General features: G+C 38.9%; 1 protein-coding gene across 2 annotated transcripts; it reads left to right on the top strand.

Annotated features, from left to right (window-relative positions):
• Positions 1 to 482: 482 nt before the first annotated feature.
• Positions 483 to 24,393, top strand: LOC111667421 (carboxy-terminal domain RNA polymerase II polypeptide A small phosphatase 1-like). Of its 2 annotated transcripts, XM_023423087.2 has the most exons (7): positions 483 to 843; positions 11,542 to 11,690; positions 16,030 to 16,131; positions 19,827 to 19,883; positions 20,781 to 20,873; positions 22,189 to 22,374; positions 22,589 to 24,393. In XM_023423087.2, the coding sequence occupies exons 1-7, from the start codon at positions 771 to 773 to the stop codon at positions 22,715 to 22,717; spliced, it is 789 nt and encodes a 262-aa protein (XP_023278855.1). In that variant the 5' UTR covers positions 483 to 770; the 3' UTR covers positions 22,718 to 24,393. The 2 variants fall into 2 exon arrangements, with proteins under 2 accessions (XP_023278855.1, XP_023278854.1); XM_023423086.2 differs by lacking the exons at positions 483 to 843; positions 11,542 to 11,690 and adding an exon at positions 11,747 to 15,344.
• The last annotated feature ends 1,926 nt before the right edge of the window (positions 24,394 to 26,319 follow it).

The following is a 26,319-nucleotide window of genomic DNA, read 5'->3' as shown; positions in this document are numbered from 1 at the left end:
GAAAAACAAACAAACAAACAAACAATTTAAAAAAACATCCTTTTTGGGGGGGGGGGGGGGGTTCTTCGTGGAGACATTTCAAAAAGAAGAGAGTCACCTTGATCTTAGCTGAGGGCACTTTAAAGACTGTCCCTAACTTCCCTTTTCTCCTGGTCGGTTTCAAGGCTGCCCCTGTCAAGGTTGTGCATGAACAAACTTCAAAAAGACGCTACGTACAAGAAACGTCTCACTTAAACGTCTCAAAACTGAAATATATTCACCGTAAACAGAAAACGAAGACTTCATAAGTGTTTTATCAGTTATAGTTGTTGTATTTATATACAAAATCAAACTAAAAATAAAACCCATAGAAACTTATTCAAATTCCCCCACAACATTTTTGCCAGACACAATATAACTAAACGTCTGCACGGTTACTCGTATAGTTCAACAGCTTGTAAAAAGCTTCATATCCTGCATTGTGGCTTTAAGAATGGGGCTTCCTTGAAACCGTCAAGTTCCATGTTAGCATGGTCAAATTGATGAACTTGTACAACGTTACAACTTTTAGAAATAACTTTTTTTAAACAGTTACCTTTGCATTTTAGGGAACTTTGGACCAGTATGGTTTCTTTTGAACGCTTTTCTGTCGTTTAAAGCGTTTCTTTAATTTTACGCTCAGTATGCGCGCTTGCAGACAGGGAGTGGCAAAATATATTTATTTTTTGCCATAACTCCTCGAAGTAATTTTTCTACATTGATAACGTGCTTGTCTGTGAGTGACGGACCTAATGGACCATTCGCCGTCAATAATCACGCAAGTAACCAGAGAGGAGGAGGAAAATGCGACTATCCGTGAGGAAGGTGAGTTTGGGAAAAGTTTTCTGAACTATTCAGCTGCGCATGACAAAGTCACCGGGACACCAGACAGCGGTGTTTTTTAGGGCAACGAGGTGTCAGAAAAGTCTACTGTTGCTCTCTGGACGAGCTAAGACACTGTTTCCTCCTGTTGAGAAACGCATATGAAAACCTCGAAGTCCTGTTCAACATGTTGACTCGCTTTGAGTGAGTTTGCCGGTTTAGGCTTGTGAGTAGGCCATGGGCACGGACAGTGGCTTTTTGTTCAAAATGTATGAATCCAATAAGGCAGGAGATTGGATTTGAACAAGCCTCTGAAGCAGAAAGTGACTAATTTAACTGTCTTCCGCATAGTTTTTATGCAGAAAGTGAGTTTAACATCAGAAACAATGCGTAGCTTCAAAGGGGGCGGGGTCACAGGCACTGACAGTTGACACTGTCATTGTTTTGGATGTTGAGCTGCTTCAGCTCCTTTTTTTTTTTTTTTTTAAATCTCTTCTAGTTTTCCCAGAGAGGTATTTTTTTTTACAAAATGGCCACATAGTGATCTGATCATGGGTAACTCATGGAAAGCACAGCCAATGTTAACTCATTAGTCTGTCTCAGCAGTGGCTCTTCATATCTTCTTACAGTTAACTGTTTACTGTTATTGTCAGTAGCTCTGGGTCAATAGGTGCTTCAGACATGGCATATACAGTTGTATGTATGGGCACTCCTGGGTAAATGACATATTTTGTTGACTTTTTAAATGAAAAGAAGTAAATATAACCCCTGCAGCAAACAGACATTAAATTAAAAACATTCTCCAGATGTTAATGCACTGATAGCATAACATTTTATAGTAATTGTGGCATTTGCAAAAGCGTGGGCGCCATACTAAGTCAGTATTTATTAACCCTGCCTTTGGCAGATATTACAGCTTGCACACACTGTGTTGCAGCTAGAGAGGTTTTAAGAGGCTTTAAATTCTTCTTTTAGGAATTTCCACTTATTCTTTCTCTTCCTCGCAGATCACTTAAAGTTCTCAGGCTGTTTTGAACACACAGCATGTGTAAGATCTGCCCACAGATTTTCTGTAACGTTCAGGTCAGGGGACAGTGAGGGTCATTCCTCAAGCTTCAAGTAGTTGAAGTAGTTCATGGTGGATTAGAGGTCTGCTTTGGATCATTGTCCTGTGTCGAGGCCAGTCTCTTTTCAGTTTAACTTTTCTTTCCACCCAGAATTTGCTGATACTTAGTGGAATTAATTCTCCCCTCTATCGGTGCAGTGTTTCTGGTAAGACTCGCTGCCACACATCCCCAAAGCAGAATATTTCCTCCAACATGCTTAACAGTTGTCAAAGAGGGTGTTGCTAAGTAATGACTTTGTAGGGTGCCCAAATCTTTGCATATAACTGTGTCTAAGTTTAGGAGCTCAAAAATACAATTAGTCTGTTATTCTCACAAAAGGACATTTCTATTAACCAGTGTTTGTGTCACTGAGCTACACGCTCACAGCAAAATCATTGATGTTATCAAGCAACAAAACACTGTTCTGGTGTCTGCTGAATGAACATGACCTGCAGGAGGAAAAGAAAGACTAATCCCCTCCAGTGTTAGCAGCTATCAAGACAAACCCGGACTCATGGTCAGCTTTATCATCATCCTTGATTAATTCTCAGAGACGCAGCTTCACTTAACATCACATTTATATACTATATTTATTCTGTGGAGTTTGGCTTCGGGAAATGCATTGAGCTTTTGAGTGGACTGTTTTATATTCTGCAGTACATTGTTGAACAAAACTGGATTATTGAGTCAGATACTTTTATTGTTACTTATTAGGTGACATATATATGATAATTAGTACAGATAGCTTATAGGCAACATCTCATATCTTCCTGTTTGAGCCTGAAAATGATTCAAGAGTCTTGGTCAGAAATGTTGATTCAGTTTTCTCCGGACCAAGTGATTCCAGAGTTTTATTAATGCTGGTAACATAAATACATGTCAAATGCCTATAAAGTCTGTGATTGAGAGTTCACTCTGGGCATCAAGATAACCAGCACCAACAAGAGCTCTATTCACAAACAGACTGGAAATTTCATGACCAAAAAAGGGCCACACTAACACAACAAACCTGTTGAGAGCAATTGCTGATAAAATCTAACCTTCCTAACTGTTGTGGGAGTAATACAGAGCAAATTCTTTGATTATTGTCTAATACTTCTGATTATCATACTTTTGTATCACCTTGAAGTAGGCCTGAAGGCTGGCATGGTGGCTCTGTGGTGAAGCATTGTGTCTTTACAAAGCTCAGCTGCTTGTGTTAGCTTTTATTTGTGTGCTTTGGCTTCCTCGCACACCAAAAAGCATGAAAGTTAAACATTAGAAATATGCCTGCTGTTGCTCCTGACCAAGGCTTTGGCCTCTGAATGAGAGTTGGCTGCTGGTTGCCTGCTGTTAGCTAAAGCGCAGGAGGAAAATAAGGAAAAAATTCCCCAACTGGGATTAATAATGTGAATGTTTATACTATTAAACCTAGCTTTATGACATTAACATCTAGAATTATTTCAGTAATTGAGTGGTTGTAAGTTTGAAATGCTTAAACTAGGGACAAAGAAAGAGTCATGCCTCAAATAAACACTGTGCACTAGTGAGGGGTTGATAGACTTGCCAGGTCTTTTCATTTAGCAAAGACTAGTAAGTGTCAATTTTTATTAAAAAGTAGCTAGATATCTATATAACTGTTTCTGTGGCTCTAGTCATGCACTTGAAGAGATAAGACTGACAAATGAGGTAATGAACTTGTAATCAAATGTTTAATCATACCACCCTTGTGCCATGGCATTCCCTTTTATCAGTATAATGTAAATGAAGTATATAAGTATCAAGTTATTTAAATGAGCTATCCACAACGAAACAATACTTCAACGCGTTACCTGAGGGAAAGTGGGATTAAGAAATAACTCTAGCTGGTGTTTAACTGTGCATCGCTGTGCATTGTGTCTGTTGTTACCCCTTGTAAAGCTGAGTCCAGCCAGGAGGTGGCAGTACTCTCCAGTTTACTACTACAAGCCAACTCAAGCATGGTCTCAGATTACATTCTCTTGGCTAGGAGGTCATGAGTCCAAAACATGGCTGCCATCCAGAATTGAGGGACCAAAGAAAAAGGAAAGGGGGAGTTGTCCTCAGCACTTCTTTAGTTTCACGAGTTGCTGCAGCCAAATGGGGGCATCATGAATCCTTAAACTATGAAACTTCCTGCCAAAATTTCTTGCATAGTCTTTGCTTGTTTGATTCTTGCAAACAGCACTGTTCCTTGATGTTTCTTTTTATGTTTGGTTGCATATTTATCTCATGTCACCTCTGCATCCTGCAGTTTTATGGGCATGATAACACTGCTATTAATGTACAGTAGGGTCCAAGAGTCTGACCATGAGTCAAGATATGTCTATTTTGCATTTGTTTTAAATGTAATACAATTTTTTTTAATTACAAAAGATCAAACATATCAGGGTCACAATTAGAGTGAAAAACTGCATCTCAAAATGTACATTAATTTCAGAATATCTGTAGTGTTCGCTTCATAACCTGGTGACCCACTTTATCCCAGCATGATCTGACAATGTTCCAAAGAACGCTTGGCTTTCTCACTCTTCAAGTTCCCTCATAAATGTTCAGTGGGGCTGAGTTCAGGTGACTGTGGTGAGGCCATGACAGTCAGGACTGCTTGGTCTACTTTGGTCTTCTTTGAGCTGTGTTTGAGGTCACCGGGGTCATTATCTTGCTGCAGTATGAATTATTCTCCACGAAGATGAAAACCAGAGAGTGCGGCATGTCTCTGAAGAATGGAGTGATACTTCTCCTTGGTCAGTGTGTTGTCAATTTGGTGCAGTTGTAACCCCAGAGTAGGAGAAAGACCGGCAGACTTGAATATTTCCACCATCATGTTTTACTGTGGGTTTGATACACTGTAGTATTATACTCTCCTCTGTTCATCTCCTTAGATACATCTTTCTGTTACTGCCATGAATCTCAAACTTGAATTGATCAGAAAATATAACTTTTTTTCCAGTGATCCTTGTGAAATGCTGATATTTCTTACCCCACCCCAAGCATTTGGCATCGTTTCCTCTCCTGAAAAGTGGTTTATAAACTGCTACAGACCACTACAAGATGGCTTTCTTTGATGATACTTCTGCTGATTGGAGTCTTGTGCTCTTTACTTACCAAATTCTGTATCTGTAAAGAAGTTTCTTTTCTTTCTCTCAGGGAACTAACACTTGATATGTTGATCTGCTGATGGTGTGGTCACGTTTGGTCTGCCTGATTGTGCTCTGGATAAGTCTGATTCAGTTTCTGCAAAGCATTTTAGAGCTCCATGCACTGACACCTGTAATCTATCATCATCACAGTGGTACTTAGTGAGCAATGACCTGCTGGGAAATTAAGGCACAGCCTGATTTATAACAGATGAACACTGGCTGCAAGTTGAGTTACTTGAACGAGCCTCTGTTGAGTAGATCAAGTCCACCTGAGTGTCACCTGAACGCATGCCTCAGTGGAAGGGATACAATTCAAGGAAATCTGACTTTGTATACAAAGGAGTAAAGTTGGTCAATGCCCCGAATTTTCTTAAATGTGATTGCTAACCTAGAAACAGTGCAAATCCTTAAATATTTCTTCTTCACTTTACATGAGATAACTTCTTGTGTTTGGGTTAGGTTGGGTTTTTAAATGTTTCTGAATCCTCAAACCATCTGATTATTTTCAGGCTTGTGTGAAAATATGAAGAGATTTTCAACGTGGTCTAGGACTTTTGGACCCCACTGTATATTTCTAGTTTATATTCTTCAGTGATCATTTTCTGCACCATCAAACCACATATAGTAACTACAGCAGGGCCAGCCCTATAAATGTGAATGTCTGTGACTGACTGGGTGATAAAGTTCCACCATCGGTCAGCCGACTGCTACATCTCGTGGAGTTTGCACTTTGGCCGTTGCTTTCAAAATTAATTGGCACAAACAGTTTCTGTTAGGGGGCGTTTACAGCCTGTAGTGTTGCTAACATAGCGCTTTTGCGGATATATTTAGAGACATTTGTTCTAAAGAGCACACCTCTCTCTCAAGCTAGGCAGCAGTTTTGTTGCCCAGACCGAGGGTGTGCACTGTGTGAGAGACAAAATAAGAAAGATATACTGTTGCTTCTGACTTTCTCTCTGAGTGATCATTTTACAAGTAAATATAGCTGAAATCATAGCACACCTGTTGTCTTTAACTTATGCTTATAGTGATTATGTTAGGTGATGTTATAAAATCGGGATTTTAGCAGAGCTGCAGCTTGGACATGTAAAATTTTGGAATTTGGAAATTGGCTGTATCAAAGTACTTGACATGACTTGGGACAGTCTGTAAACGGAATATTTTCAGATGCAAAAAATGTTTAAACCTTGAGCTGACCTGACCTAAGACTGGCTTAGCCACCATGAACCTGCCATACCATTTGGTCTGCAGGGGTGTGAAGCAAGTTGTCAGATTGTAACAGAATATCGGGTGTCAAAGTGGCGGAAAGTCGGTCGTGGGAGGCCTCATTCTTTCTGCGTCTGGATAGGAATAGAAGCAGCCAAGTACACAGGCATGCCTAGCCTGAAAGAGTCCCAGATAAACCTACTTTCAACTAAGCAGGCATACTGATGTAGCGTGAGGTCGTTGCTGCCCCTTGGAAATGCTGTAACCTCATTATCAGTGTCTGAGCCTCTCGCACAGGGAGGTGTGAGGAATGTTGGAGGACAGTTTGCTTCTTACTCATTCCCACCTCCTAATTATTAATGTAATCCTGATTAAACAAGGAGCAAATGAAGTGCAATGAGGAAATTTAGCTGCAATCCCAATAATGTGATAAATGATTAATGAATTGACAAAACACTTAGCTTGTATTTTTTTATTTTTTTAATCTGCTGCAGTATCAAACAGTTTACTTGTAGGTTATGGTTGCTTGTGTTACATTTGGCTGAATTGTTTTTGTAATCTCCCCACTGCTGTTTAAAATCTGGATGCAGAGGACTATGATCAATGTGTAGTGTTATGTCCCGTCTAGGGGTGGCCAGGACACAACATGAATACCACATCTTCCCCGAGTATCAAGTAGCCACAAAAATGAATTGCTAAATTTATCAATGGGAGTCTTTATTTACAGAAATTAGGAAATTACAACTTAAGGGTGGACAAAATTACAAACAAAAGAGGTCTACCTGATAACTAAACATAACTTGCCAAGATAACCAAAACCAAAATACATCAACTAAGCTCCCTGTCTAACAAAACAGGACAAACGGTGTTCAGAAAGAAAAAAGACGTATGGCCATGATGAAGTGTGGCTGGTTGGGACTGGCGAAAGAAGTGGCTCTCCCCTCTAGCTACTCAGCGCCATATTGCTCTCTAAATCCTGGTGGCCAGGACAGGAGCCAATCAGCTGCCACTGTGAAAGCTGCGCCCCAATCACCGTCTGGTTCCGACACACATATATTTACATTCATGATCACACCACCTGTCACAACACAAAGAGCGCACATACAACGAAATAATACTATACGGCCGCAGTTGTAACAGTAGCCCTGAAATACAAGTCAAGTGTCAGCGTTAAAATAATACTATAAATTGTCCTTGGTCCAGCATGCCATGTATGTGACTGACCTGCAGGTCAGGATCTGACCCCAACACGTAACATGGGGCTGATCAGTAAAAAAAATAAAAAAAAAACACACAATGCTGCATAAGCTGTGTGCTGAATAAACATAGCACTTTTAATTAATGTAAACTAAACTATTAGACATGGCTTGATATACATGTAGAAGAAATGAAAGTTTTAAATGCATGCAAATCTATTAGCCAGTGACCAATACCACAACAAGTGCATCCCCACATCACCATACCAGAAAGCAGCAGTGTTGTGTAGGTTTCATACTGTAGCTTTTTTGTTTTTAACATATCTTAATTTGTCTGTAACCCATCAATCATCATCAATGTTAATGGCAAAATGTGGTCCTGGTGCCACCTACTGTAGCAGGAACTACCACAGAGGTGGTTTTGAGTACTGTCTGTTTGCATCTTGCACGGCTTTGACGTTGTCATGGTGACAGTCATGAAACTTTGTCACTTTGTCAGGTGTGTAGCTGAGTTGAGATGAAAATGAAGGCCGTGGTTCTTCTAGTGCTATCATCAGGTCAAAATCTTCATTTGTCTAGTATTTGGGTTTCTGACTAGACATCTGCAAAAATCATTGCCAGATTTAATATTGTGATGCTGGCATTAGCATGTAGCCTAAAACACCACTGTACCTGTGCAGTATAGCCTGGCAGAACCACTAGCGTGGCTGTGCACTAATAAACCATGTCCCTATTCTTTACCATTCGTCACACTATACTTTACTTTTACGTTTCCTTCACTCTGGCAACCTGAAGGTTTTTGGCTGAATTTTATTTTCCCTCTCACATGGTTCTTATGCAAATAACTTGGCTTAAAAGGAGCTGTTCCTTTTAATTGTACAGTTTGACTGATCTATTGGAGGATTATCTATCTTTATTAATGATAGAAATCAAAAGGAAACCTAAATTGTACTTTGATTTTGGACCTTAGGGACCTCAGGAGCCAGTGCTGTCTGTGTGTGCAGCCTGGCATTCTGTTTATGTTGACATTTGCAATGTAGACATGACCGTTGGTAAGCTTTGGAAATGACACGATGTTGCAGAGTATACAGTGTCAGTGGTTTAATTTAGTTCATTTTTCTGTGCATGCACTCAAGCATTTCTGTGCAGTGTAAACACACTGCTTCGCCATTTCCTGCCGTGGTTTGTATGTAGGACAACAAGGTTTTGTTTGTGACTGTTTATGGCCTGGTGTGAGTATGTGGCACTATATATACACCCATGCAGAGAATCTCATCACGAACCGCTGTAAGCAGCTGCTCTCCCCGGCTATTTTAAGTGCTCTGATGTGTAATGTGGTAATGCACTGGGCAGCGTGATGTTTTTTAACACTACAACCTTCACCTGCCCAGTTCCCTCACACGTGTTTGCACACAAAACGTTCATCTTGGGACCAAGAGAGGAATGTCCCAACAAGCATGCTCAGGCAGTAATGACCACTCTCTAGTGGCTTCGTCCACTTTAAACTCCAGCTGAATGAAGCAGTCAACAGGCTAAAGCCATAGGGAATAACACTCAAAAGTAGGTCACACGTGTTCAGAGACGTAAGTGGGCCAAATAGAAAAGTTCATATAAAGACAGTTTTAGTTTTTGTTTGTATAGTTTATTTAGAGTTACCTGTGCCATTTCTTTTTGTATGTTGCTTTGAGATAGTCATTGATAAATGTATAATGTAATTGAATTGTTATAATATGTCCATATTTTGTTTTTCTCTTTGTATTCAAAGTTATCATACCATATCTTGTCATATAAAATGGCACAAACACACTTATTATGTACAGAATCAGTTTTTTGTCAATGATAAGTAAATAGTTTCTAAATTAAGTGGAATTTAAGCAATTTAAATGATTCCTTTATTAATGTATTTCTTGTTTACAACATTCCTATATTAGATAAAGGTTTTTCAGTTATTGTGGTTGTCAGTATCACAACACTTATTTGTGTTGTGCACAGAAACATTTAGGCTTTAAATTTGTTACTGCAACCTATAATGAGCTTCATAAAACCAGATGGTTTTACACATCCAGATGAACAGCAAACTATGGCCGCACAGTTAATCTCCTGACATTGCAAGTGCAATATCCAAATCTGCAATTTTTTGATAAAGGTAAAATGTGCCACAACAAACCATGAATGAACCATTGGGGTGCTGCAGAGATGTCTTGGCCCCCAAATCACATTCTCCAAATGAAAGGGAACATACTTGTTTGGTACAGACCCAAACAAAAATCATCAAGTGAAATGCAAAAATGACCATTCCAACAATAATCGTGACTCATATCACAGTCACAATATCTGTGAGTAAACATCCAGTATAAGGCTGCAACTAATGACTAAAATTTCTTAAAGCCCAAAGTGATGACTTCAAGTTGCTCATTCTGCTCCACTTATACTTACTGTATATCTAAAGATTGTTTTGTTCACTTTCACATAGGACAAAAAAGCATCAAATCCTCAACAATTCCTTTAAAGTTTTGTTGCTTCAATTGGATGTTTGTCCTTAAAGTTAGTTTAGATGACAAACGATGATAAATGACACAAAAACTCAGTATGGACAGTCCGATTTGATGTTGCATCCAGTATCATTCAAAGCTGGTTTGTATCCACTTACCACTCCCCCATGTGTTGACTGCTCAGTAAGGGAGCCCATCGTGCAACTTGTTCAATCATACCACATTTACACCCAAAGCAGCTTGACAGGTCCATGATACAGTATGCCCCATACTGGGGCACCAGATTTAGTCTTGTGTGAGCGGCATGCTAATGTCTTAGCTGACAGCTCTGACTGCTCATCAGGGCTCAGCTTTTTCTTTCTTTGTAAATACCGGCTCTCATCACTCTGACACCAGCTGATGGGATGTTTTCGACCACTTGTGTGTGCCAGTAGCTGTTGTTAAACGGGTTAGTGATGTTAAGACAGAATGCAAGATAGTATGAAATACATTTTGTATGTGGCATTGCCATAGCTTGTGTTTGCAACCAAAATATGTATTTTTTTTAAATCATAAATTTCTCATTGATTGTGCATTTTGCAAAAACTTACACTGAAGTTATTTATTTTGAAAAATAAAAAATAATCTAAATACAAAGTAAGCAAATACAGTGTGTATCGATAATAACCTTAAGTTTTGTTTTGCTTATATTTGGAAAATGTTTCAGGTCTTAATGGTGAATGTTGCAAATCAATCGTAGTATCTACAATACATGTAACAACACATGTTACAGCTTTTATGACAAGACACTATTATATGCAGATCAACAAAGCAAGATGTCGTCTTTAAAAACAGTAATAACATTTTTTGAGATTTGTTTGTTTTTCAGGTTTATCACAAAAAAATTGGTAAAATGTGTGAAATACTTATGAATAAATACATTTTTAAAAATGCTGTTGCCTATGTTTAAATATGTGCCCTGTGAGGCATTATGCATCCTTTAGGAAAACAAATCATGATCATGATCATTTCAAGCAAATCCTTGTGTTTTAAAACAAATTACACACCGGAAATGCAACAGCATGTCTTCATCTGACTATTTTCGGGGCTGCAATGTACACATATGCGTTCTTATGCAATATCTTTTAACCTTTTGCTATGCAACTGAAATAGCCGTGCCCAAGCACTACACAACACGACAGAACACAGCAGGCGTCCTGCTGACACCACAGCGGTACACAGATCAGATACTCTGGACAAGCATCGGCGCCAATACTTATGTCATGAAGTGGATCGTGTCCCACACACATGTAACTAAAACACAATACGTAGTATTTCTTAGTAACTGATGGAATATCACTGTAATTGCATAAAAAACAATACCGTTACAATTGAGTTGATCCCACATGTGATGTGTGTTACAGCCTGATGTTAGCATACACACTGAAGAATGATACCAATGATAATGTTAGCAAGGTTTACAGATTTTAAAGTGAAAAAGATGAAGAGAAACGGTATCAGTTTCAGTCAGTACGATATGAGCATCACCCCTTATATAATTTCTCTCCCTCTCACTCTCTTTCAGGTGCCAATGAAGTTTCCCCCTCACAGAAGCCTCGCAGCAGAGGCCTTTTCCACAGTCTCTTCTGCTGTCTGTGTCGCAGAGAAACAGAGCCACCTCCGGTAAAAAATAATGCCCCCTTATTGGTAGAAGAAAATGGGACTCTGTCAAAAGTAAGTTCATCTCTCAACATCCCTCTCTAATCCCTGTGATCCCTGCTTTCTCTCACCCTCCTTCTCCATCGTCTTTTGAGCAGCATGTGGTCCGTGTGATTGACAGCTGTGTGATGTGTGAAACACATGTTTTCTTGGCTCAAAGCTATTCATGTTTACTCGTCTTTCCTTTGCTAAGAGGTAATGTACGGCTGTATTGCAGAGGACTCAGTGTTCAGACATCAATCAAGATGACTAGGAGTTACAAGAAGTGTAGAAATGGCGTAAATGCTACAGAAGCGTGACTCTGACCAGATCAGTCCAAAAACAGCTGCTGCCACAAATAAGGCACATAGTTGGTGCAGTGGAGACTCCCTTTGGCTTACAGCAGAAAACTCTAATGCAGATCTGGCATCAGGAGTGATTAAAGTAATTATAGAAGCTATAACTGATCGATTATTAGTTAATTTATCATTTAATAAGTAGAGAATTTCCGTGTTGATGTTTGAATATGAATAAATGTGAATGGTTAGGATGTTTACATATGCCAAGATCGTGGTTGATACACCAAGGACTGACTGCTAATCCTTTACATGTCATTTTTTGGACAATTGACAATACCTGCTATGGTATGAGTGTATTCTTGGAAAACAACTTGGCGTTTGGCAGTTAAGGTCTGGAGATCAAGTGGTCAAGATGTTCTCAGGTGTCAGTTTCAGATTTATGCCTTAGTTCAGCCTTTTATAGAGATTTGATATTCCAGAAGTTATTTGTCACGTCTTTCCAAGCCCCCAAAATAAATTGCTTGGTCTCTGGCAAAGGGGGTCGAGTCAAGTGCTAGTCTCAGTTTTGGTTGTGACAACCTGTCATGTCATCGTGCATGCTGCTCCTGTTGCTGTTACTCTCAGGCTGGCTGTGGTCTCAGTGACTCCCCCCACCAGCCGTTTGCATATCCACTCTGAATGGACCCTTCAGTGTGCTGCCACTTGTTTGGACTTGGACTCTGCTGGTTCCTGAGCGCCAACAAGATCCTGACCTAATGCATGGAGTGTAAACTTTGAACAAACATAGTCCAGACTGAGAGATAATTTCACGATGTATTTGGAAAACTCTGAGCCAGCTAAAGTCTCTGGAGAAGGAGAGCCAGCTGAAGCCATGCTTGCAGAACAAGCTGCAGATTTAACCAACCCTTCAAAGGGAAGTGCTGGACTTGGCTTAAAGGTCCTCGTGGAATACACTGAGCAAACTGTCAGCAGAGAAATGGACTCTTCTTTCCTATGCATGGAGCACTGCAACATGAATAGAGATGAGACTGAATGTACATATTGCAATGGACATGCTGATAGCTTTGAGCAATATTCAGCAAGTGAAGGATTTTTTGAATCCGACCAGACCCTCGATAAATGTGACACTTCGGGGTTAAGCCAACCATTTGACGAATGTGTTCAACACTGTGAGTGTTTTAAACCTTGCAAGTCCTCTGAGCTTAGTGCTAATCATAGCTTAGCTTCCAAATGTTGTCCTTGCTGTGAACACTGTGTAGAACACCTCCACTTATTTCAACAATGTAAGCCCTCTGGTCAGCAGTTTGAGTCTTTTGACTTTGAGCCAGATAAATTGTCAATGAACTGTGGCAGTTTTGGATTGTGTGAAATGTCTGATTATATACCAGAAAGCACAGATCAGCTCGAGTTGTACGAGCCCTCTGATCAGCAGAGTGACTCTGAAGCAGACACATCAACAGAGGACTCTGAACAATGTGAAATGACTGGTTTCTCACCTAATATCTCTGACTCAGTGGACTTACTGGACTGTGACACTGGACTTTGTGAGTATGACGAAATTCAGAATCAAACCGACTGCACAAATGATGATGATGATGATGATGATGATGATGATGATGATGAAGAGAGCTATTCTTCTGAACAAAATGAAACAGAGGCCAGTGATGAAGAGTCTTGCAGACCTTCAGAAGCTGTAAATTCCCCACATTTCAACACACCTGTTCACTTTGATGACAGCGAACATGTTAGCTTTACCAGTGAATACTGTGAGAGATACCTGGACACTGAAGAACACCCTCAGACAGCCACTGCATTAGACATTTCCACAGATCACTGTGAGATGTGTGGAAATGATGACGTTGAAACAAGCGAAGAGTATGAGACAAATCAACAATGTGAAACCTCCGACAAAACCTCTGACTGCTCAGAGTTTTGCACTGAAGAAGATGGCGCCTCAGATTGCTCCTCTATTGAAACCAAGTCCTTTAAGACTTGTCCTGATGGCAGTATCCCCTCAGATCTCTGCTCTGACTCGTCCGGGGAATCTGAAAAGGAAGCTCAGGAAGATTCAAGTGATGAGCAGACGCAGTGGGAATCTTTTGAAGAAGATGAAGAAATCGAACAAAGCCATCCTGACGAAAGCGATGAGGATAAAAAGAAAACGCCCACTGTTGATATTGTCATTGAGGATTACTTTGATTTATTTGACAGAGCTGACTGTTACGGACACGCGTTTGCACAAAAGCAACGTTACATCTCCTGCTTTGATGGCGGAGATATACACGAGTGCCTGCATCTTGAAGAAGCACAGAAACATAGAGCCAAAAATATCTGTACATTTGAAGAAATCAATAAGGGAATTGATGTACAGGAAGCCGATGTATGTTTTGATGTATGTCCTGAAGAAGCATGTGAAGAGGCAGCAGACGCAACCACCGGAGAGGATTGTGAGTCAGAGAAAAAAACTGAAGACTGGATCATAGATTCAGAATCAGGTTTGGCAGAAGTTGAAGACGACGAGTGTGAAGCCCATGCACTTTATGCAGAGGATTACGAAGAAGCAGAGGAAGATGAGGACACTTTTGATGGAGAAACTTGTGCATCTGAGGACCAAGTTTCTGAAATCTGTAATGAGGAAGAAGCTGAGGTCTGCCGGCCTCCTGGTAAAGAGGAGAGAATGTGTGCACCATGTGCCGAGGACATCTCTGTTGAAGGTGATGCTTATGAAGACGAGATCTACAATGCCAAGAGTCATCAATCTCTTCGTGATGGTACCTCTACAACTGATCACATACAGACAACTGTTATTGATCACAAAAAGGATGAGCCTGAAGATAAAGAATTTATTGAATGTTCAGAAATGGAGCCGTATTGGTCACTTGTAGATAATGAAGATAATAGAGAGGCGCGTGAACCAGGTGTTGAGGATTACCATGCATATCAGATTAAAAGCGTTCAGTCATCTATTAAACAAGCCCTGAAAGGACTTGAAAGAATATCGTACGATCGGATAATCAATGGAAAAGTTAGTGGGGATGCTTCTAGTGAAGAGACTGAGTCACAGGCCCCTGGAGTTTGCTCAGTGGAGAGCAAATCAGTCAGATTCGGGATTACTGAAGTTATTGAACTGAGTGAGACCTCAGCCAGCTGCTCTGCTGGGAACAATGAACAAACTCCAGAACCAGACGATGACTCTGAGTTAAATGAAATAAGACCTCCTCTAGATATTATTCACAGCGTTCTCGCAGAACACACCAAAAACAAGGGACCGGACGCACAGACTGAGGGAAACGGCGACTCTGAACAAAGCGGGGATTCAGAAGAGGAGCAGAGTGACGATGAATCCTCTTGGACTTGTGAATGCGAGTACTGCATTCCACCGATAGAGCAGGTATTATAAGTCGCACCTTAACTGTTAAGCTCTGAATGAGATTGATTTTGTGTTTTCAGAAGTTTGGCTGAAACTTTAAATTATCCCAGGATCGAGGTAAATCTGCTCCCAGTGCTGCTGGTCTATTTTTATATCATTAAGACTGTACTGTCAACTATGGCATGGAATAAGTTACAGGACGTTTTAACTTGGCAGATTGTGTGGTATCTGTGTCAAACTCTCAGCTCTGCCGTTATCATCACGTGGCAGCTCACTCTACACCAACCAACACACGCGCTAGTGTTACAGGCAGCCGCTACAATCATGCCAGCGTGTTTTTAGAATCAGAAGCACACTAACAAACACCTATCTCTGACCACTTGTTGAGGGATGAGACACGGTATGGTGATATTAACATGCTCCATCAACATGGCAGCAGCTGTAGCATCCCAGGTTTCCTGTAACCCCTCACTGAAACACCACAACACAATCCAGTCTCTTACTTGACAAGAAACACAACACAGAAAAACACAATGATCAGTATGCCCTGCACAACATCTCGAGATGGTAATTTCTTATGTTTAAAGGAACTGTAAGCTGTAGCTGCTGCTCATATTGTGGATTTGAAAGCTAAAAGAGTTTTTTGATTAGGGGCAACATTTGCCATACATGAGCTTTAGGTCTTAAACTGTCTGTTTGTCTTCAGGTTCCTGCAAAACCATTGCTCCCACGGATGAAATCGAATGACGCAGGGAAGATCTGTGTGGTCATTGATTTGGATGAAACATTAGTGCATAGTTCATTTAAGGTAAGTTGGCCTGTATGACCTAATTTCTTATAGTTATGTACAGTATATACTGTATACTATACTGTGTGAAGACATCATTACATATGCTTATATTCCTAATCAAACATGTTTTGATAATAATTTAAGGGTCAGTTTCTCTAAAATGAAAAGAAATAAGTCCTTTTCGTCTCACTGTGTGTGCTGCCCATTCAGATACTGTAAAGCCACTATGTGTAGAGTATTTATGTGATCATAGTACAAGTCAGATTATTCTGATTGGATTGTATTTGTATTGGTGAAAATATTTGTTTATATGTGTGCAGTGTTTGAGGGGCAGGTCTTTATGCAATGTTGATTCCCACAATTACATTGCAAGGTTTTCCTATAAACCATTTATAAAGGTATAAATCTTTTTCTTTCACGTCATAAATACAGATAATTATTGTAAGTATGACCATTTCTCTTGAGCTGGAAGAGCTGTGTTGTAGACATTGTTCATTGCCACAGTGCCAGTGCCAGTTGCGTGTGGTTTCCACTCTATTTCAACTTGGCAAACAAAACGACACATGTCGTTTATTTCTTGGCCAGGAGCAGTAACTTCCTGGAGTTGTGTAGTCACCATCAGGCTACCAGACAAATAGCGGAGACTCCAGGAGGTTACTACACCCAACCAAGAAATAATCCAGCACATGATAAGACACAACGTGTTGTCTTTATGCTGTGGTTTTTGAACAGAGGTATAACATGGTAGAGGTGCTGGTAGGTCGATTTTGTAACGTCAGAGTAAGACTGTTTCCCCTAGTTTCTAGCTAACCAGCTGCTTGCTCTAGCTTGATATTTACCAAACATGACATGAGAATGGTATCAATCTTGGCCAAAAAAGAGAATAACTGTATTTTTCCAGAATGTTTAACCGTTTACAGTAGAGAAACATGTCTGTCATCACTGAAATGTAACAGAGCTCAGTGAGATTTGGTTTGTATTAAGATAATAAATTAATTATATTATTATTATATATTATAAACAGTTGTTCACTTTGCCTTGCCTTCATTGTAAACACAAGCAAATATCTTTCATCCATAATTATTTTTCACACTAAGATGTTCATGGACTCATTTGAGTAAAAAGCGGTTCTTATTAAATATGTATCTGTCAAAGACTGAGAATTATGACGTCATCATGTCTGAAGGAGTCTGTCAGTTTGAATGCGTCCAACAGCCTTTTAGCTCACGTGTATTGGGGTGACAGTAGACTTTTGCCTTTGTATAGATTATACACTCACAAAAAAAAATCTAGACTGCTAATATTTAATATTTATTATTTATTTATTAAGTTATATTTGAATCTTAAAAAATAACTCACTTCTGTCCAAAAAGTTTCCTTATTTGCTTGTTTCATTTCAGCTAAATGATTTTTATAGCCTTTTTTATACTCTTGACTTTTAAATTCCTAAAAGGCCGTTTTTGCAAGTAATTAAAAAGGACTCTCTTGCTGAGTATCCATTAGGCTTCCATATTCACTGTCAAAGCAAACAATGTACTTGCCAAGCAAAAGTAGGCAAAATAGCAGTAGGATATGCACTATATCATGTTGCATATTTTTAAGAGCACTTATTTTTATCTTAAAGGACTGGGCTCATATGCCACTTATACATTAACTATTTATTTCATTGGCTCTCTGGTTTCCCGATACAGATCCCACCTGCATCGTGCATCCTGAAAACCACGTGAGATCTCAAAAAAGCATCTGATTTCCAATTAAAAAAAAAAAAAAAAAATCATATTTTCAGGAATTAAAACTAACAACACAAAATTAGTCATTATTAAGCAGTATTTCCTTTCAAAAATAGCCTGTGAATACAATGCTAACTTGAGTTATTTACTTATAAATATTGTGCCCTGATGTAAGAAAAATTACATGATGAATAATAAATAATTGAAATACACACCTTTTTAAATAGAAAATCTGCACAACATAACTCAGTTTATATCCATCAGCGTTAATGCTTTCAGAGGCTGAGTTTCTCTTTGTTCCTAGAAATAACTGGCTTCCTTTTGTTTCGTTTGATACCTTTTAAGGTCGCATTCAGTGAACAAAGTAATCAATGCCAAAAGTTGAGTCTCCTGTGTCACGACAAATTATGTAATGAATGCCATGTGGTGTTTAGTCCTTCTCAGGTCACAGACTGTCCTAAAGGATGTCACTGGATATTGCTGTGAGTTATGTGTAAACAGGGTCAGACTTTGTGAACTCCATGTTTAACACAAGGTGGATAATAAAACTCATTATTACTTTGACACATATACTAAAAATAGCATTAGGTAACACAGAGGTGGTTGCATGTGGAAGGCAAAGGAAAGCCAGTGTGCTGTGTGACTCATTTTTTAAGGTGTTCAAACAGAAAATATATATATAATATTATGTGAAAACTGTCAGAAATCAATTGATCATACTCAAGTCACCCAAAACAAAAATTGTATTCCAACTGTATCCAACCACACTGTCAGACAACCAACAACAAGTTTAAAATAGTAACTGAAATGTAGCCTATTAAGACTATATGTTAACTTCCAAGCCATTTTCAAGCTGCTGCAGATTTTATAACCACAATGTCGTTGACAAAATCACCACCAAACACATGCATTAAAGACTGTGCCGTGATTTCTGCTATATTTACTTGTAAAATGATCACTCTGAGATAAAGTTAGAAGAGACTGAAAATCTTTCTTATTTAGTCTCTCACACACGGCACAGAGCAGACGCAGAGAGAAAGTGTTACTGCCATCTCCTTGCTATGGAAAGTAGCCAAGGTTTGTCCAAAAAGTCACAAGATTTGTCACTAGGTGCCTTTTTGAAAAAAAAGGGTTAGTCAATAAATCTAGTGACAAATGCGCTAAGATGGCAAGACAGCAGGCTATAAATGCCCCCTAACAGAATCTGTTTATGCCAATTCGGTTTGAAAGAGCTGTGGCCGATGGGCAAACTCCAACTCAGTCACATGGCATTCGGCCGAACAATGGTGGAACTATGATCACTCACTTAGTCAGCCAGGGACATTATAGTCCAGTTGCGATGAGCATAATCATCTTTATTAGGATAAATATTTAAAAGTGGAGAATAACTTATTATTAACAAATTAAACATTTCAAACCTTTGGTCTGATACATGTCATATAAAACCAGTGATATATGTAAGTGGGGTGGAAGTGGGTCAGTGTGTTGTGGAGGTTGTTCAGCCAATTAGCTCACACACTGAGCTCCACTGACTGCTCAATGTAAAATGATGGAAAGATAATTCTGAATAATTATGTTTACTTACACTTTATGTTTATGATTGATGTTAAACTTGGTCTGTCTCCCTTCCCTTACCTCATAGTTTACCAGTTTAGTCTGTGGTGTAATGCCTTATATAGGACAGGCTTGGGGTGATACTAACATTTGAGAAGCATATTTAAGGTGTGAGAACTACCGAAATAAATCAGGTGTTTTTACGAGCCTTGTCACCTTCTGTAGCGTCTGTATTTCAATGATGGAAGTGACGAGAGTCATATCATGAACAGTGTGGCGTCTGAGGTACCGTCTGCGTGTCTATTTGACACATATGCAACTGATTTACTGCTGTCACTCTCATCTCTAGAAAGTGTTGGTTTTACTTGAAGATAATCTGGAGATGTTGCTGTTTTTTTGTGATTAACAATCTGCTTTTGTTTTCAACAGCCAGTGAACAATGCTGATTTTATCATTCCAGTGGAAATTGATGGAACAGTTCACCAGGTACAGACTTTATGTGCTTAACTGACTCTTAGCTTTACTGTCTTCCTGTGCTGCCCCAATCACGTCACTGGAGTATTAAAGCATATAGCACCAGTTATGTAAGTTACAGGCTTGCTAGGCTTCCTGCTAAAATCTCCAAAGATTGCTTAGAAATTTGTGCAAACAGGAATGATAACAGGGCACTATTTTATAAGTACTGACTGTTATTACACTATAGACACCACATATCAGTAACCAAAAAATTGCCCTTTCTGACCTGAAAAATAGGCTGCTTCACAAGCTCTCAGGATTAAAATTTGAAAATCTGACATGGATGAGCCTTGACAGTGCTGTAGCCGTCTCTCTTGATGGCTCCAAGCAGCAGGTGGCTATTTCAGGGGCCTGACGAAATGAGGAAGCCCTGGCAGGCTTCTCAGAAATCACTGGCCATCAATCTCAGTCCGTGGCGCATGTTATGCCCTGCTCATTGGTGCTGGGGGGATGGCAGTGACTTTTTCCCTGCAGGCTGTAAATGGTAACTACAGTTTGTTGTGCCGGGCCTCCCAGAAGACAGAGGAGCTTTGATGTCCAAAGGGCCTGGGTCTGTTTCAAGTAATCCAGGATAGGCTTGTTAAAGTGGGGAAAGCCTATTCGGGATGACTTGGTTCAGAAACAAGGCTGCCAGCATCTTAGTGGAAGTAGATGAAAAGTCTTACATGTGTGTTTCAATTTGAATATTACAACTTTGTCTAATCTTTGTATCTAATTAATGGCATTATAGCAACATAGTTATTGACAGACAATACATTTGTTTCCCCTGTGTTTTTCTTAAGGTGTTGATCATATTCCTAATGACTGAAGCATGTGTTACAACAGCTGTGGATTTCATACTCCTATGTATTTTGTGTCTTCACCCAGGTGTATGTGTTAAAGAGACCCCACGTTGACGAATTCCTCAAGAGGATGGGAGAATTGTTTGAGTGTGTTCTGTTCACTGCAAGCTTAGCCAAGGTGTGTCCGCTGTTCTGAATCTATGCCACTTTTTTATTAAAGTTTGACTGCAAACTGAAGGATGGATAGTACATCACAGATGAAGACTGTTGTAATCTAATCTACTCACCTGTTGTTTCATTAACATTATGTTTAGAATTACTGGAAGCCCAGTCTCATTTTTGCATGTGATTTATAGGCGACCTTCCACATACGCCCTCGCACATAAAGATATTTTTATGATACCTGTCAGGCAATAGCACAGACATTTTAACCTCTAACATTTACTTCAAACCGTGTTAACCTTAGCCTTACCTTAACTTTCTGAAGCATATGGTCAGTCATTACTCACCGACTCTCACACACACACACACACACACACACACACACGCTCTCTGCCTGATAACGTATTAGTTGCCACGTTTGTCTGCAGCGCTTGACAGTATCATGGGTACGTTGAGATATAGTGTCAGAAATAAAATGCTGCTCTTCTGCCTGGCATGTTTGAAAATGTCCATATTTGAATGTTGCAGACATATATCTTTGAAATTTGATGCAGGTTGGCTGTTGGTCTGTGTTTGGTGTGTGGTCAGAAGTTTAAAGGGCTTATTTTAAAACTAAAACATTTAAAAGTTATGGTCCTTATGAGATAGTGTATGTTTTTTATGTTTAAATAAGTATAAAAGTGTTATGTTTGTATCTTATGTGGTTATTTGGCTCCTTAAATCATAGATAACAATAAAAAAACACTTACCATATCATTAACAAACTAATGCACAATATGCACAACTAAGTCATAGGTTTGCATATCGACAGAGAGGCTTTACTCCTCTGCTTACCCACTAAAGTTATTTTCATAAGTTGAAGTCAACTGTTTTCAGTGAAACAACAAGGAAAACCCACTACCTACTCACCCACCCACCTACCTACCTACTCAGGAGTTAGCGGAGACCAGCACAGAGCCAAAAGAGGGTCAATACTTGAGTTACCTTCATCAGATGATGAAGACACAAACATCACTACAAATGCTGCTTTGTGTCTGTCGGTCTGCTGGTGTAAATATGCAGCTGTTTGCTTATAAACTCACAATTTCAACTTGCAGCTTGTACATACCTGTCAATGATGTGTTTACAACTTGTTTCTATTGCCCTCAAGTGGCCAAAAAAAACAGTTGATGCAATTTTATCTCTAATCCAAAAATCAGTTTGTGCTATGACGTTTAGAAGCCTGTTTGTTTAGTTGCTTTTAAGTGAAAAGTATTTGTCTCTCATAAATCATGTACAACATCATTAAATTAACATATAAACCTAGCTCATCACTTTTTTCTCTACTATAGTACGCAGATCCTGTGTCTGACCTGTTGGACAAATGGGGGGCCTTCCGGAGCCGTCTCTTCCGGGAGTCCTGTGTCTTCCACAAAGGGAACTATGTAAAAGACCTTAGCCGTTTGGGAAGAGACCTCAACAAGGTCATCATCATCGACAACTCCCCAGCATCCTACATCTTCCATCCCGACAATGCAGTAAGCCATTCATATTTCTTTCTCTGAATACACTGGGATACAGTATGTGTGTGATTAAAGCACATGTAATAGTTGTCTGTTATTCACTGAAATCTAAAATATTGCTCCTCTGTTTTATAGAACAATATTGAAATAATGTTAAATAGTATTAAGTTCTACGGAGCACTGAAAAGCTTGTCTAATTCCACCATATCCTGCTTTTTCAAACCTGCAGGTTCCTGTAGCATCCTGGTTTGACGACATGTCAGACACTGAGCTCCTCGATCTTATCCCCTTCTTTGAGAGACTAAGCAAAGTGGATGACATCTATGATATTCTCAAGCAGCAGAGGACTTCAAGTTAACAGAGGCAGGGCACTAGGATTAAAATAATCACCAGTGGCTGTTGTCACGGGGCCACGGAGGCTGGTGGGCCACAGGCTGCACACTGCTTCCCACTACAAGGACCATACTGCAAAAAAAAAAAAAAACCTTTAATTTAATCTCATATTCTCATAGTATATTACATAAAAAGTAAAAATTAATCATCAATCAATAAATCAATCAATCTTGTAGCTGGGTTTGGTGCTTCAGCATTGACAGTTATTTAATCCCAGTGTCAGATTTTCTTTTTAGTAATTCTACATACAGATTTATTAATATGAGATTAAATGACCTCTGTAGATATCTTTTTCAGTACAGCTAGTGTTGTTGTCGTTGACAGCAGTGACCTATGTAAGTGTGCTGTAAACCTAGACTGTGTGAACAAATGTTCAGTGCCATTCTACGAATGAACCACATCAATCATTTTTATGTCAGTGCGATGTAGCATTTGGATCAGTATTTGAAGTTCTCACACACAACATAACAAGTCATTGAAAATGGTCCTTTGAATCTAATTAAGCTCGTTGTGTTTGTTTATTTTTCCTTTTTGTTTTTTGGCAGAATGTGTATGTAGGAAAAGTCAATCATTAACTCTGGAAAAAACTCGTGTTTAATAATTTTGTGACACATTTCACTACAAATTGCACATTTTAACATCCATCAAACAATGTCCACCTACTGTTTGTGGTCCAGAAATAAACCCTATGGTTTAGCTTTAGCATTTAGAAAAGAAACGACATCCAGTAGTCCCTGCCATTGATTGTAGTCCTCATTCACCACATTACGATAATTGATAAGGTTAATCATTCTATTCTAATATTAATACAATTTAATTATGCATAATAACCCTTTAAGGTTCAGCACAACACAAGACTTCTACTATAAAAGTCAGGATTTAGTGGACAGTTAAAGATGAACTAATAGACTGACTGATAGGACCTTTCATACACAGATGTACCACTGCAGAAATGGTGACATTATTTTTGTACATACAATCATTTTGATTAGATTTTTAATGTTATTTTATCTAATGTTATTTTATCTTTTGAGTTTTAGTTGAATTGCCCACCACAGTGTGTGGCTCATCAGTAATGCAATACTGTTTATGTGTGCAGGAGGAGGTTGTGACCTGCTATGGCGTCTCAGATAAGTTTGTCCTTTTATTTTGAAAGCACACTTTGATGTCTCCTGTCGGTAAACTTGAATTTGAGCTTTTTTTGTGTCAGACAATAATGGAGTCAAGTGTCCTGCCTTATCGATCTGTAGATTCAGTTTCATAGGGGAAACTTGTGCCAGAAATGTTGTAGCCCTGATTTACTTTGCCTCGGTCTGGAGCGAGTGTGTATGTTCGTATGTGTGTGCGTGTGTGGCTTTCAGTGTGATTGCATCAGTGTGAGTATTTACATTAGTTTGAGATTTTAAAGAAAATGCTTTGACAATACGTGAACAACATAACCTGTCTTGGAATAACGATTTACTTTTTTTTTTTTTTTTTTACTGTATGCAACCAGAGTATTAACATTTTGACTCAAGTAAAGAAACTGGTCAAGTGAGTTTTTAAATTGCTGCTGATAAATTGTATAGATTGAAAAAAAAAAAGACAACTAGAGATATATTTCTACCTTGCATCAATAAAGCATGTTTTATTGAAACAGGTCATATTTCACTACAGTACTTTTTTCCCCCACCTACCTAACGCTCAACACAACATGGCAGAGGTGGAAACAAGTCAAATGGAAAAATGGAATATGGAACAGATCGCATATGAAAACAACTATCAATCTCCAATAAGTTTCCAATGTTCACTCAACAAGCATTTCAACAAATCAAGCATCAATCAAGGTGATCAAGTAATTTTTGTAACCTATTTCTTTCCTAAATTACCTGATTTTTGGCCCAATATATTTACATGACAAGCCACTTCCTGCAAGGCAGATTTGTTTTTTTTTCCTTTAAACTTTTCATCAAAACATACAAAATAATTTCTATACAATAGACAAATGATGAAAATAGGCGTTAAATGTGAAATTGAATGAACTGTTACTTGGATGATTCATTCTAAAACCTAAATTTGATGATATGGATACAAGGGGGGAGTCAATTGGAACAAAATGTGTCTCCTATGTGGTAAATAACTGATGCTGGTGTTATTGCTCTCGAAGCCAAAACAAATCTGGGTCATTGTCACAACAGCCACACAAAACCATGCTCTGATATATGGGAAAATACACTGAGTGTAAATCAAGTTATATTGTATAAAACATGGCAGAATTGCAAAGTTTGCATCTGGAGCAAACAAAGTCTGGAAAAAGACTTTATAATACCACACATGTATTATGGGTAAGTTACATTCAACCTATGTAGAACTCCTAACTGTATGAAGCTAACCATATGCTTGTAGTTCTTCCCACTACTGAAGCCCTTTGATTTTTACAATATTTAAATCAGGTATCTATTGGCACCAATACACATTCAGCTCCAACCTTCATAACACGGTTACAGTCAAAACACTTTCACACAGGACGTTATTTACAATCAATCTGCAATTTGTCTTAATGATAAAGGAGCTGCTTTGAAATATTTCTTCACACACTATGATAAAACTGCATGAAAATCCATCATAACCCTGTTTCAACCACTTATATAGACTGTATGTAAATATAACAAATATCAATAATACAACTTGAAAGCATCAATGAAACAATCAATCCATGTCAACTAGATGATGACAGATGGGAGATGTCATCAGGGATCACCTGTGAAATTTGAGCAGAGGAAAAATTAGACTGAGGACCAGAGAACGTCGATCAACAAGTCTGGCCTTATTCTGTGTGTCTGTGTCATCCTTTACACAATAGCAAGTTTTTTTCTAAACATGTTTTAAATACTGTATCTTGCAAATCATAAGGACGGCTCCTTTAAAACAGCCCTTTTTTCTTTTACTAAGCCAATAGTTGCCAATTTTTGGCTTGTAACCCTTAAAGCAAATGAGTGCCTACTTGTAACCTCAGAGACTTTACGGTGCCTGAAATTCGAAGAAAAATAGGGCAAAGGTACAAAAAATAAAATTGTGTAAAAAAAAAAAAAAAAAAAAAAAAAAATCTAATAATTCCTGACCTGAAAGCAAATCAAAAAATTAAAACCCCTCAATTTACATACATCATCGGCCTTATTGTTGCTGAATATATTCAGAGCTAATCCATCTAATTTGCTGGCGCATTCGCAGCTGCAAGTAATTATACTGTCTGGTCTATGACTCATGTGTCACTACCCATCTTGAGTTGCTGACCATTTTAATTAGTTTTAATTTCCTTAGCTTAGTTCTAGTTGTGCTTCCTACTGCCCTCAGTTTACTGAATTTATGACAGGCTTATCGCCTAAGCCAGATGATTGAACATAATACTCTTCCGTTTAAAGCCAGTATAATAAAGCTAAAAATAGTTTACTCTCCTGCACATTTAAATAGCTCAGGAAGGTTTTGCGAGTATGTGCTCTGTATTGCTTGACCTACATCCCTGCAGATAGAGTGGGATCATAAACACCTTATATTATTTACAGAATGCAGCCCTCTCTCTGAGCCAAA

This window comes from Seriola lalandi, unplaced genomic scaffold (genome assembly GCF_002814215.2).
Source record: "Seriola lalandi dorsalis isolate HSWRI2012SDOR001 ecotype SW California unplaced genomic scaffold, Sedor1 jcf7180002054689, whole genome shotgun sequence".
Lineage (NCBI taxonomy): Eukaryota > Metazoa > Chordata > Actinopteri > Carangiformes > Carangidae > Seriola > Seriola lalandi.
This window is presented reverse-complemented; position numbering and strand designations above follow the sequence as displayed.

Coding starts and splice junctions, on each gene's coding strand:
- LOC111667421 (XM_023423086.2), top strand. CDS start 12,765: ATGTATTTGGAAAACTCTGAGCCAGCTAAAGTCTCTGGAGAAGGAGAG. Junction 15,345..16,029: donor GCATTCCACCGATAGAGCAG/GTATTATAAGTC, acceptor GTTTGTCTTCAG/GTTCCTGCAAAACCATTGCT. Junction 20,874..22,188: donor TCACTGCAAGCTTAGCCAAG/GTGTGTCCGCTG, acceptor TCTCTACTATAG/TACGCAGATCCTGTGTCTGA.